Below are 14599 nucleotides of genomic sequence, written 5' to 3' on the forward strand. Positions count from 1 at the left end.
GGTAGAAATTTTTCATGTTACGTGCGTGGCTCTGGCTGAATTCCTGGGGACCAGCTGCGGGTCAAGACCGCAGTCTGCCATAGCCTGGTTTTGTTATATACTTGCCTTGGTAAATTTGATTGCATTATTTAAAAATAATCTTTCTGATATTTTTATCCTGAATGGTATTTTCAGTGCTAGAAAGGAACATGGATGTTGAAGCAAATACTGCAGCAACTTCACTAAAATTTCAGCCCTGCCAGTTCTGAGGGGACATCTGTGCACCTGCAGAACCCAGCTACAGGATTAGAGGAACAAGGAGAAAATGCTTTAAATTTTTATTTCGGTGGCACTTCTGGAGAGCGTGTTGTGCCAAAAACGCAAAATTCACCAATTAATCCAAATCACAGCTGTTCAGGATAGAATTACTTCTAAAAGAAAGAAAAAAAAGCGTTCTCCAAATAATGTCATGATTTGATGGGACTCAGGTACAGGCATAGTCACATAACTGCAGATGTAAGGAAACGGGCTTGAGAAGTGTAACTAAGACTGAGGAGGGGAGGGCATAGCTGTATGATGGGCGCCTCAACTAAATGGCTAGTTTCTTCTGCTTTTCTGTGCGAGGATACTTTAGTATCTGCACCTTTGCTTTCACCTCCCTGCAACTGCAGCGAAGTCACTTGCTACCTGCAGTGTTTTGAAAGCCTTTTTAGGCTTTCTGTGTTTTCTTTCCGTGCGTAACCATGCCAGTACTCACAACACATACGCGCATAGCCGTATGGTTAATAAAGAGAAAATTCTTGAACATTTTCAGTCAGTTAACCAAAAGCAGATGTTCATGGTCATTCTCTTCCCTTCCCTTTTAAAATTTATGAGTGAACGCGGTGCTCAAGAAACCAGCAATAATATCAGTTGCTTAAGGTTGGCATAGCAGACACAGAAGCTTCCTGCAATGCTCAGCGCTCAAGGCTTCATGCAGACTGGTGTTCAAGCAAGCTTGCCTGATCTTTCCTTCCAGCTGCAGAACCAGAGGACGGCACCCCTGGTCCTGCTGCCCGAGCGCGGAGGCAATGTGTGACCTTGTTTTCTTAATATCTTCCACCTGCTGACAGCTCGGAGCTGGATGTCTCACGAGGCCGACCGATGCGGCCAGCATCCCTACTGAGCTCTCTCCCTGCAACTCTGCTTTTGGGCTTGGGAGGCTCCCAAGTTTTTCTTAGCAGAGAGTTCCAGCCACAGACCGTCCTGTCACCTGCTCGGTGTGAAGGAGAACGTGCCTGTGACCACCTGCCTGTCACAGAGCAGCACGTCGCAGCCGCCCTCCGGCCGGCAGCTCCCTGCCGAGGCACACCTGGAGGTGTGAGATGTGGGGCAGAAGCACTGGAGCTGCATTACTATGGTGCCTCTTTTCAAGGCTCATTAGCACAATGCAGGCCTGTGCTGTTCTGGCTGAGCTGCTTTTAGTCCCCTAGTAGCCATGGCTGACAGCTGCTCAGGAGTGTTTGCGGCACACTCCAGTGCACCACGTAAGCCCAGTCTAATAGGGGAGGTAGGTACTTCGCCTGCTGCCAGACAGAACAACTCTGTTTGCATATTCGGACACGCAAGGGCACACACTCCAGCCCGGGGAAGCGTTGTGGGATCTGCAATTCTTCAATGGCTTATCTTTGTTCAAAATTAAAAGCCGAGTATGTCTTTTCACTGGGATTGTAATGGCTTTGTGTTCGTGCTGCTTTTCTTTAGACGCTGTTCAGTGCAGACCAGGCAGATGCTACCTGTAACTGCTATGTGTGCGCTGGGTTGTTAGCTGTAGTGAATCACTGGGGAAATGGGTTTTAATAATAAAATCCCAGACAACTCGACTTTGGATTACATGGCTGTTCAGTTTTATAACTAGAGGAAAAAAAAACAAAACAAAACAACCTGGGCACTCTAAACTGTTGAGATAGTAACCTAACAAAACTTATTCCTTCTATGCTTTTTAGTATTCTGTTTTCTCCTCTGCCCTTCTTAATGCAAAAAATATTTGCTTGAGGCAAATCCATAAAAAGACCATATTAGGAGAATTGCATAATATCCCCTAAAAATAGGAAGCAAGAATCTAGGACTACAGAAATTCATTTTGCTCAGATAAATGAATGACTGAACACGAAAACAAAATCGTTAGCAAGTTACTGTACTGCCATGAAAGGTAAGTCAGTCAGTTCAGTTGCCTTGGCTGGGTGTCATATTTTGTGCTGTGCTCACTAGGAGACTAATTGCTTGAAATAAATATTTGAAGATCTCCGTGTCTGGTCCTTGTAAGCTGTTTGATCAGTTTGGTGTTTCTGGTAGGATCTGTTTTTTATAAAACCTTTAAGATTGCTGTTAGGTAGTTTTTGTGCCATATTGTCCCAGCCATATAAGTGCAGTGAGAGATGGGTCTCGTCTTTACTAACATAAGTATCTGGGAATAGTCCCCCAATAATTCATACAGAACAGGTCATCTTTCCTTCTTTCCGCACTTGTTTCTGCTCATTTTGGAAGGGTTACTCCCAAACTCCCACCTTACCACCCCAATCAAATTTTCTCATAAATTTAAGATTGAAGAGGTTGGAGGGAGGAGGTTTTTCTCTACCTGTATTGGACTTTATTGGCTAATAGGCCTGTTTCTCAGATTTCTAAAGTCTTGTCTGCTGCTGAGTATGTTTCTAGCTACAGCTATCAAGAGACCCAGGTCTCTGCACTGGGCACCTGTTAGACCAGAGCTAGTTTGATCCATCGTTAGCCGGTGGCCTGGGGAAGAAACACTGCTCCCAGCCCACCTAGCCCTGTCCTGAAGGACTGGGCCATGCTACCTCATTGGTGACCGAAGAGCTGGAAAGCTGGCTGTAGCAAAACAGGGACCTACATGTGTCCAAGCCCCTCTTCCCAGAGGATTCCTCATGCCTGCCCTGGGGTGAAGCCTTTTCTTTTCAACCCCCTTTCCTCCTGAAGGAATGCGTGGAAATGATCTCAGGGAACCCACCATCACTTTTTCCCTTTCCTGACCATAAAACAGACCTCCCTGCTTTGAGGTTGCCCTCTGTCCCTTGGTTCTGATCCTTAAGTACGCAAAACTAGCAAGAATCTATTAACGTTCAGGAATAAGGGGACTTTTAACATGCCATGAGTGTTGCTTTAAAAAAGCCAGAGCTTTGTGAAGGTAGATCTGTCTCTGTGCAGTGTTGCCCACTGAGCAGCTGTCTGCTGGTTTTGGATGGGGCCTGACCCATGATTTCTGAATGCTCGAACTGGCAAACCAGAGGGTGGCTGGACCCAAAGGCAGCCGGGGCATCCTGCAAGTGCTCAGGGCTGCCTGGGGTCTGCCGCCTGACGAGACCCCTGTAGGAGAACAGGGACAGACAGTGTGATTTTAGGACATGCACAAAGCTACGGGGGACAGGAGCTTAGTGCTGGGAGGTGATGGGATCTGAAGGGACTGGCTGATAAACTGTTTGTTGCACTGTATTGCAGCCTGTAAAACTCTCTGCGTGTTTCCCCTGTGTGTATTTGGGCGCAAGGGGATAATTGGTTTGCTTTATTTAATGTCTCCCAGCTGAAAAACTTGCGATTTGATCCTTACTGTGCTGGGTGTTATCTACATAGCTTTGGAGACTAGTGCCAGCAATGTCTTGGTAATGCTTGTTTTTAAAAGATACTTTCTTCACTGTACAGAGTGGGATGACAGCACTGTAGTGCTTTTATGCAGAATGACGACCAATAATTTCATGCCCCAAGCTTGTATCTTGAGGGCTGATTCAGCAGAGGAGAAAACCAAAGCAGCAGAAACAAAGATCTAACTTCTTTGTTATAGGATTGTGCAAAGCTGATTGTTTTTATAGCTTAAATAGCTCTGCACCCTGGCAGTACAGTATGGGTTTCAAAATTACTCTGTGCTGAATTGGATCCTTATTTTAGTGGCCTGTGTCTCTGACCCCCACTTTACTTATCTTCCCTGTTGAAGGTAATTTATACTCCAGCGTGGCATAGTGCTACTGCGCTAATAAGAAAATACTATTGACAATTGTGATAGATGCACCTACCGCTTAGTGAGCGCAGAAGAGTTAAACTGATTGCATTTTTACAGTCTGTATATTTCTCCACTTATTGGTTGTGTCCTCCTGTTGGAAAAACAGGTTAGTTGCATAGTAAATCTCTCTAATCAACACAAGAGAAGAGCAAAAAGAGCAAGCGCCCTCATTTGTTACAGCTACTTCAGAAGCGTGGTCATTTGAAGGATGTATTCTGAGAGGTTTGTCCCTTTTCTTCAGAAAGGCTTGTTAATATGAGCATAACTAACCAGGCATCTCAGGAGAGGACAAAGGCACACTCATTAAAATTAGCTGAAAAAACAACCCACATAACAGATCTCTATCGTAATGATACTTCTGTTGCCTCTCACTGTAATGTCTAAGCAATATGTTTCATAAAGGCCCGAAGTGTGTAGCTAACAGCAAGGGACTGGTTTGTGAGTTTGGATGCTCACTCCATGCCTGTTTGCATTCAGGTCCAATGCATTTATTTCCCTTTACGTGCTTCTCCTTCCCTCCAAATTAAAGCTCACCTCCGTCTGGAGCCATCCTCAGACGTTTTCCTTGCTGTGAGTAACATAGATATACATGCTGTACTGGATATATAAAAATACTGCTGGATGACAAGCCATAAATAATGTGTGTACTGACTCCTGGTGAGATACTACTGCAGTGTTTAATGCATTTATTAACCATGTAGCGCTGTGATTTGTAGAAGCTGGATGCATAATTGCAAGATAGCGTTTCTGGGAATATGTCCTGGGTTATAACGTCTGCAAAGGATGGAGGCAGAGGGATTTGGGGAAGGAAAGCAGAGAGTGATTAGGTTCGGGAGGATCTTGTGGTGGTTATTAGGTCAGGTCAAGACAAGAGAAGACTAGGTTAGGCGATGTCTGAGCAATGACATATGATTGAACTCATCTGGGAGCCATTGCGATTAGAACAAAACGTGGAGGTCCACAGAGTCCTGTGTCTGGAGGAGAAATATCTCTATAAACAATATTCCTTTCTCTTTTCAGAAAACTACTAGTTCCTCTGCTGGCCCTGATTCTCCTTCCTTTCTAGGAAAGAAATAAGTAATATTCTGTTTCTGATCATGAGATTTTTTTTTTCTTTTCTGGACATGCAGTTGGTTTCTCTACCAGCTCTTGACCAAGTCCAACACTTGAATTCACATATTAAAAGCTAAAGGTTGCAAAGACCAAAACAAGGCTTGCGTGACTAACGTACGGGGTACGAAAGAGCTCATCAGGAGGTGCATGAATGTGATTATCTCTAAATATCATCTGTTGCTTATGCTACCACAGTGATAAGGTTCTCTGTAAAAGCAGATGTTCATTTTTATGGACTATAAAAGCTAAAGTGAGTGCAAGGTTGTTGGCAGTATGGGGGCAACTTCTTCAGAGTAGCCCACATTACTGAATTATAGTTCCCTGCGAAGCCAGGGCGAGTGTCAACCCGACTTCCCTAACTTTGTTTTACAGTCTTGTCACAGCTGACTGTATAAGTCATTAGCAAATGCTATTTTACCTCAGTAGAAAAGATCTCATACCTCTTTCCGTATGTTTAGCCAGTTATTTTAAGCTGCTTTTCTTTCACTGTTATTTTAATTATTATTTTTATCAGCCCAGCCTTGCTTTTGTTTTGTTTAGTGACGAAATTTCCATAGATCTTTTTTTCACCAGATAAGAGCTTTATATTAAAAAAAAAAAAAAAACCACAACAGTTTGAATACAGACTTATTAGCCATTTGTGTGTGCTATTCTACCCCTGTCGAATTAGATATCCAGCACCTTTGAAGGTACCTTCCTGCCCATATGTTAGGCAGGTAGGAGACCTGAGGTGGGATTTGGCAGTGAATCTTTGGCATCTGGCATAATGAACTCTCATTTCCCAAATTTGTTGATGGCTTAGATATTCCGTGTCAGAATTGTCTGCAGCTGTACGTGATGGGCACACTTTTCTATTGTTTAATCTTTTTGGATAATGGAAGATGCTGTAAGGTAAATATCCGATGGCTGAGGATATCCTTCCTAATCCAAATACATGTCTCCCAGCCTGGGCGTATTTCCACCAAGGCTATCAGCGTAATCTCCAAGTCCTGACTTTTTACCTCTAATAAAGTGTAGCACAAATACAGCAGTTCTGCTACATGTAGAGTCCTTTCGACGCAAGAGAAGGGCAGGAAGAATTTCCCCCTTAGGTTGTAATTACAGGACATACGCTTTCTATAGCACTCTCTTCAACATGTAGAGTGGGGTTTTTTTTCCATTACTTGTGATTTAGTAATGCACCGTTGTATCACAGTAGTGCAGCCTATGCCAGCATTTCCATTATAACCCGTTTTTACAGGTTTATAACTCAACAGTAAAAACGTACTCTTCCAATTTGAAACTTGGCATATAATGTCTCATCTCATCCGCAAAATGATAGTTTATTCTTTCCCTCAGCCTTCTCCCCCTCCCCCAAAGAAAGAGGTTGCATTTTTGCTGTATTTTTAAATGGAAGATATTGTCTTTTCTGTTTTGATAAGAGAAAAGCCTGTCTATTTATTAAAATTACTTTTCATTTCTAAGAAAGGAGGACTTTATAATAGAGGATGCATGTGAATAAGTGTTGTTGATGTTAGAATGACTGCATTAAGTATATGCATACAGAGAAGTCTTACCTTCCAAATGAAAGCTAGGGAATATTGATCACAATGATTGAAAAGCTTTTTTTTTATGTTGATTTTGTTTCTAGCTGTTGGTTTTACCCTTAAAATAGTGTTCTCAAAGGTAAATATGTTTTATCTGCTGCACTCTGTTGTTTATGAGGCTGAATGAAGTAAAGAAAGATTTTACTGCATGTAGACAAAATAATGATATATTTCTCTTTTCTCTTTTGAGAAACACGGTACAGAAGGAACAAAAATCTTAACTTTGGTGTTGAGACCAACTAGCAAGAGCAGACTTGTAGTTAGCACAACGTTATGAATCCGGAGCAGGTGTAAGCAGCAAAGCACAACGTTTCCAATAGACGGATGCTTGCGTGAATTAGGAAATTCAGCACTGAATGATGAACTGAGAAATACGAGGCTTTTACGGTCCTTAGAGTTTACACCGTGAAGGTCTGAAGCTCTGAACCTGAGGCCTCCTATGAAGCCTCACATTCCAATTCAATGTAGTATGGGTGTTTAGGATATAAGAAAATCAGGATTGAAATCCAGTTTCTCCTTTTTTACCCGTCTCCTTGGAGCCATCCATTTAGGAGTTGAAATCTACCCATGTGCCATTAAAAGAAGTTTCCTAACCTCTGTGAATACCACCTGTACTCCAGACATGGCAGGAAGGCTTCACTGTGTTCCTTCTTGTTGCAGCAAATTTACTTCCAGGCATTTCTTTTTCCATTTCGATAGTTAAATTTATGCTTACCATAACCACTTTAATGGTACTAATTACAAGAATGGGTATGTAAGAGAGAGATTTCGCGGAGGGTGTTTATTAATGAATCGAGCTATTATTTTGTCATATATTTGAAAACTATCAACATATATACAGTATGCATTCTTACTATAGTTAAGCTGTCTTTCTCTTAAATCCCAGCTGGTTTAGTTTTTCAGTTGTCTCTAGCATATATATTTATAAACATAAAAGTATCATGAAAAGCAGAAAATGTGCTTCCTAATGAGAAGTTCAGCTCCTTCATTTGGATTCTAAAATCAGTAATTAGGTCGAAGACAATTTTGTATCCATGGGCAGCACCAGTGGCTCTCAGGTATAAAATAAAATATCTGTATGTGGAACGGAACTTTTGAGGGTATATAATCAGAATGCTCAGCACTTCCTCACATCAGCTTTAGTCCAGTCCATCTCTGCCAAAACCAGTGGGATTCTGTAGCCTAAAACGAATGCAACGCGACGAGGTTCAGATCCTCGTTTTTTTGCAGGAAATAACTTGCAAGACCAACAAAACTTCCAGGAAGTATCAAACTTCCTCAGTGCAGTCAGTAGTTTCAATGTGTAAATCCAAGTCTTCTGTTATAAGACGTGATTGTACGTTTGTATAGTTGTATTGTATAGTAGCTCCTATAAAAGGGTGCTGTTTGTATTTCTGGAATATACAATGAAAGAAATGATACTGAGAACCACTGAAGTACTTAAATCAACCACAGCACCATTTACTGAGGATATCTTCAGCACGGTGGGGATTGCTATTGCTATTACAGAAAAGCAGAAAACTCCCAGCACAGTCGTGTTCACTTGAGCAATGGAAATATTAAACACCTTATGACGCTAGACGGAGTGCATACAATTGCTTTCATTTTGGATGATGCTGCCACCAGAAATGCTTCTTACTTGAGTCAGTGTGAAGAGAACATGGTATTAGCAACAGATGATCATAAGACATGGCCAAAGATATAGCAGATTCATTTTTTAGGCTTGGATCATGTAAAATATTCCTGCATTTAATAATATTCCATATATAATAATCAGTGAACGCAATGTTAACAAACAGCTCAATTTGACTTACAGGTATATATGTTAAAAGACATGAAATGTTCTTTTTGTAACTTTTCTAGAAGAGGCAGCCATGCAGTGTATTAAAATTATATTTGTATTTTCATAATAATACTTGGAGAAATTGCAAGAATCATTAAGGATAAAATACTCCTGTGTGGTATATTTTCCTAAAACTGAGATACATGATATGTCTTTTGTTACTATGCAGTGGTATTATGGTAATTATTAACTGTCATATTTCGCTGCTTCTCATGAACATCCAGCCCGATTTTTAAGGGGCCACAGAACATAACACGTTCTCTGCAGCTGATGGCACTCATCATTGTAATTACTAAGTACCCTTAGCTGACTGTTTGAAATTTTGCTGTAAATAAAAATCAGAATGTGAATGTTATTGGAAAACATGCAGTTACATTTGGAGAGTTTATTTGCTAATCACGTGCAAATCACGGTCAAAATTATAGGAGTATGACAACCCATGTGAGTTTATCTAATTGTTTTGTGCTGCTCTATGTATAAATTTTACAGGGAATACATTTTGCATTTGTTCATAGGCACAGAAGAAGCGGAAATCCAATGAATCTGTAGACACAGAGCTCTGTCTTAATGAGGTAAGAGTGTGGATCCTGTATATTTCACAGCAGAGGTGGCTTCCCATAATATAAAAGGTTCAGTGTCTGTCGAGATTATAATGGGTGTAACTCACACTAAAGTCTTGATAGCGTTGTTATGTTTGGGTACCATAATGTATTAAAGAACGACCTTACTCAGGAATCTGGAGCTGGGCTCAAAGTGGCCTCTGCTGACTTTGTATTTTAATAGCTCTGTAGTGCACGTTTAGGCAGATCCAATGGTAATTACCATTGCACCTAGCAAGTATAACTGGTTAATAATCTGCAGGAACACAGGATGATATGGCTTTTAACAAATACACGGAAACATACTGGACATCATTCTGTGGCTAACAAAAATGACCAATTTAGGGCATGAAATGATGTTCACATCAGGACACGGGATGCTCATACATCAGAAGACAGATTGCCAGCCCCCACAGAGGTGAACCTCCCCGTGCTGTTGGAGTATCTGCTTGGCCTGACCTCCAAGGCCCCCTTTCAGACGTAAACATTACGTCAGTCTCCATGTCTGTCAGTCCATACCCTTTGTACTGAGTCTCTCAGGAAGCTTAATAATTAGTGAGGTGCGTACATTAATTTTTACAATGTGGAAGCACAGAGCCTAGACATCAGAGCATCATTAGCACTGGCATAAGCCACCAAAGGGATGTGACCACATCTTTCAGGTTCTTCTTCGCCAGTACAAATTTGCACAGTTTCTTCTAAACAATGACAGTTCTATAGCCCATTCCTAGCAGGAACCTAAAGCATTCCTTTAGGTTCTGTTAAGAATTTCCTCTAGATACTAGAATGAAGCCTACTAACAGGTGAGGGAAGAGTGCAGTAATGGTAACAGATCTGTTGACATCTTGTGCTGGCTCAAAGAACTTTCACAAGAAGGCCGTGATAACTGTAGCTTACCCTAAGAACTGCTGGTCTGTCTTGCCCCATACTCCGTCTGTGACAGTTGCCAAAAAGCGAATGCCCAGGGCTGAGTATAAGAAAGCATATCGTGATAATTCCACCAATGCCTCGATTCTAACAGTTTGCACCTCAAGGCCCTCCAGTTAGTGATAGCAAATAGAGGGGATAACACAGAGAGTTATCCACGAATGCCTCCCTGGCTCTGTAGACAGTTGTTCCCGTGGAAACTGATGCTCTCTACTCATTCTTTCTATCTGCTCTTTTGGGTACTTGTAGCTTGTACCTTGGCCCATTGCCTCCCCAGGATGGAGGGAGACTTGTCCCCTTTGTAGAAGCTGCATCTTTGGAGATTTTCAAATCTTGAGTGGACAGATCTGAGCAATTTTGCATGGAGTAGGTTGGACCTAATAACCTTAGAGGTCCCTCCTAGTCTAAATTGTTCTGCTTCTGTGATTACACCTGTTCGTTTGGGTTTTTGGTGGTTGTTTTTTTTTTTAAACCGAGGATGATAAGCATGGAGAAATATTCCTGTCGGACCTCCTTAAATAGCTTGCTATAATCTGCCAACCTGTACTTGCATATGTGTACTGCTTAATTATCCAGGCAAAAAAGACAAGGCATGTAAATAATGCAGCAATTCAGGGGAAAAGGCTTGAGAAAGAACATTTTTTTATAAGCTCGAAACGTCTGTCTTTTCTGATCCCGTGGATTAGATTTTGTCTGTTGTTACCCAGAAGTAACTGGGTATCAGAGAAAGTTGTTCTCTTGACTCTGCAGAAGTTGCAGTTTCACTGCAGGTCCTGTGTTTGCTTTTTAAAATAAGCTGGCATGATAAACACAGATTGCCAAAAAAATTGCTGTGCTTAATGACAGTAGGTTTTACACATGGAACCACCACTAAAGTAGGGAATTTTTTAATACTTTCTTCTTTAAAAAAAAAAAAAAATAAATTACCGTAATGGTGTTGTTATCCTTTAAAGTAACTTTAAAATACTGTCATTTTAGCATCTGTTTTTATGCCTTTTGCATCTTTCGACCCATGACAGTGATATATAGGTAACAGTGGAGGGTGGGACCTGAAACAAAAGATGAATTTCATGCTGTAGATTTAAATATTTTGCAATGAAAATGTGTAACGGTGACCAAGGAAAGTATTGTGTCTTGCAGAATGCTATTGGGAAAGACAACGCAGCAGGAGTCTCCACCAGTCACATATCTTCAGAGAATTCGCTCGCTCCTCCTACAAGCTTCTATCTAAGCACATCGCTCACCCTGATGACACTTGCACTCTCACTCTGTTTGTTCCTAAGCTCGTCAGTCGTCTTGTAGCTGCATTAGAAGAGGACGTGTTTAAAAAAAAAAAAAAAAATCAAAAAAAAATAAAATTCTGTTTCCTGTCCTCTGTTGTTTATCTGGAATTCCAGGTCTGGGAGCTAAGCTGAGGCACTCCTGCTAGAACAGTTTCAGTCAGCTGGAATTTTTTTTCTCTCTCTAAAAAAGCTTCTTGTGATATTTAGAGGCTTTGTGAAATACTTGGTGCAGTGCTACATTCCAAACCCAAAAGGCTTTTGGGCATGCAGTGTTTTAAAGAGACAGTGTGTAAATTTGCCTGTAAAGCAACCTGGTTGGATTATTTTAATAATAATTATTTTAATTCTGGCTTTTACCTGAGAAGGAGGATGGCAGTTTTCTTAAGATCTTATTTATCTCATTGAATGGTTTTGGTTTTCAAATTGATTGAACTTCAGACTATCAAGGATGCCAGGCTTTTGTCTAATGGTGAATGTTCTCCCAGAGAGTGGACTTCATGAAACTTCTTCAGTTGATAAATTGCTACTGATGTTAAACTCTTTCAGTGTATTAGCATTTTCCTCTTTAAATGTTTACATACTGTAAGTGATTCTGCGTTCCCTGCTGAGAAGCCATTATAATTCGCATACAGGTATAATGTACGTCTTTCAGTTAAATTCCTATAGAGTGTGGCATAGAACTTTCTAACAGTATGTTTATCTTTTAATTATAATCATCTAGCCTTAACAAGGGTGAAGATTCTTTAAATTAACAAGAAGCAGCCATTGTGAAAGCTTGATAAAGATACATTTCTTTAAATTTGAGGATAAGCGGTAGAAACAAATTTTGCTACAGGGTTTCAGCTGTACAGTCTATGGTCTTCTGTGCTTCCATTGTGATAATATAGTCCAGTTATTATACTGTTTGTTTAATAAAAAATGACATACAATTTATTTGCTCTACCAAACCAGCATTATCTGTTCACACATAGCTCAAAAAATTACAGGAACGTCATGCCTTACTTCTCTTATCACCATATTGTAGAGGGAAAAGAGTTGGTAGGATATCCTTTAAACTGTGTCTTATTTCTTCGACTGCTAAAATCAACGCAAAAGGATGGTTGATCCAATTACAAGGCTGTGTCACGCACACTCACCCGTGCGACAGGCTTCTCTCACCCAGGTCGTTCCTACGGCAGACCTTGGCATTGCTGACATGATGAACTGTTTGCAAGACCAGTTCCCCACATTGTTTCAATGGTTTGCATGGCAATATTGCCCGTGTACATGATTTGATAGCTCTGGTTTTCATTCAGTGACGTTGACAGCCTGTGCTGGCTCGTGATGATTTTCTGCGGTATTAGAAGGAATTCTTTAAAGCTTTAAATGTCGTCAAATAGGCAGCATTTCTCCTAAGGGCTGTCTTTATACCTTACTGTGATGGCTTGTTGACTGTTACAAGCAGTTATGTCTAAATGATCAACAGTAATCAGTTTTTGTTTCTATTGAAAGTAGAAGATAACTTTGCCAAGCAAGGAGTTCATCATGTTGAATTTACAGATTTACATTGAGACTTACACAATTATGCCCCGGCCTGCTCTGAAATGTCCACAACTGTAAAGGACAAATTAGTGTTTTATAAACTGTAGTGAAGTTTGGGAGTGTGCAAAATACACGTCTTACTAAGAGATTATTAAACCTATTGACAATTTCATCTTCTGAGCATTTCTTAGCTAATAATAAACACTTTCATAAATTCTGAAATTCACTTATGTACGCTTGATTATGGTCACATAATACAGGTTTCAGAGCACTGTGTATGCGATAGAACTCTAGGATATTCTGTGCCACTGAACATAACAAATTAAACAATATTACTCTTTAATTCTGTGCTGATAAGAAACTGAAAATTACTTTCAAAGGCATCAGAGCTGCTTTTGGAGAAGAAATATATAGCACATCATTACCAGCAAAGCCCATGTGGTTCCTGTTGCTCTTCCTGTGGAAGCTAATCAAATTACTGAAAACTAGTGACAACATAAAAAAGATTACGAGATTCACGATTTAAAAAATAAATCAAATTCTTTTTTGTCAAAAGGAGTTGATAGTATAACCTATTGAAATGCTAATGAACGTAGCATTATAATTCAAAACTCTGACATTATCCAATTAAAAATATTTTCAAAACAAATTCATAAACATTACAATTATTAAATCCATCTTTGATCCACAAAGCTTTCTTTAAAATATCATTTGTATTCAGCACATTAAACATTTTAAGCAGTATCGGGAATTTTAATAACCTCCCAGTATAGTACATACGTTTTGAAGATTTTTTAATATTTGGTTTGATTACAATATCTCTATTACATTTAATACCAATTATTAGAGCTTTGACACTGTGTGATCCAGAATAAAAGCTATTGATCACTTATACTGTAAACAACAACCTAATTAGGTTCTGATTACAAAAGAAATTGCTAGTTATCTGATTCAATGAGAGTTACCTTTGGAAATACAATTATGTCTGTAGTAGAGGAAGAAATAGTGTTTTATACAGCTAGCCACGTTACCACAAACAAAACAGAGCACTCAAGCTTTTATTCCCCGTGTAAATTAAAAGCATGCTGAATTCTTAATTTAAAAAAAACACAAACGGCTTATTAAACAGGCAAGGGGGGAAAAAAACACCCTAAGACTCTGACACTTACTGAGGTTTCTACAGGCATCACCGTCCAAATATTGGAGGATTTTTAAAAGTTGGATGTGGTGTGGATGATGTCAATTTAGCATGGTGACCTCGTCAATGCAGTCATTTGCTACAGTACCGACGTATGCAAATTGTTTCATTTTTTTCCCCTCCCAGTCACTAAAATGCCATGTGTTGAGTGCTCAAGGAAGCAGCTTAGGCTGGGCCTGATATGTTCCTTTAATATGTTAATTTTATCAATATAACAATAATATAGGAACTGTCCGAATACAGGACGTACATACAGATGATCTTCTGTTTAAATTGTAAATTTAACCAATTCAGTTGTGTGTAAATTAAATCGTGGGCTGCCACGAACATATACAAATCATCTTTTTCATTTAACATAATGGAACATTGTCATTAGTATTGTTAGGAGTGTGTATACTCTGCCATGTTAAATAACCTCATTATTATGTTTATATTTCTTCTTAAAAGTAATACACACAAAGATAAAATTCAGACTGAGGTGAAATGTACGGCTAAGGTT

General features: G+C 40.0%; 1 protein-coding gene across 1 annotated transcript in view; it reads left to right on the forward strand.

Annotated features, from left to right (window-relative positions):
- Nucleotides 1-12314, forward strand: part of GFRA1 (GDNF family receptor alpha 1) — a 141925-nt gene extending 129611 nt beyond the window's left edge. The window contains exons 8-9 of the mRNA XM_063339218.1: nucleotides 9088-9144; nucleotides 11239-12314. Of these exons, the coding sequence (XP_063195288.1) occupies nucleotides 9088-9144; nucleotides 11239-11400 (219 nt within the window). The 3' untranslated portion in view covers nucleotides 11401-12314. The remainder of the gene's footprint in view (nucleotides 1-9087; nucleotides 9145-11238) is intronic.
- The last annotated feature ends 2285 nt before the right edge of the window (nucleotides 12315-14599 follow it).

Source organism: Chroicocephalus ridibundus, chromosome 6 (genome assembly GCF_963924245.1).
Source record: "Chroicocephalus ridibundus chromosome 6, bChrRid1.1, whole genome shotgun sequence".
In the NCBI taxonomy this organism is placed as follows: Eukaryota; Metazoa; Chordata; class Aves; order Charadriiformes; family Laridae; genus Chroicocephalus; species Chroicocephalus ridibundus.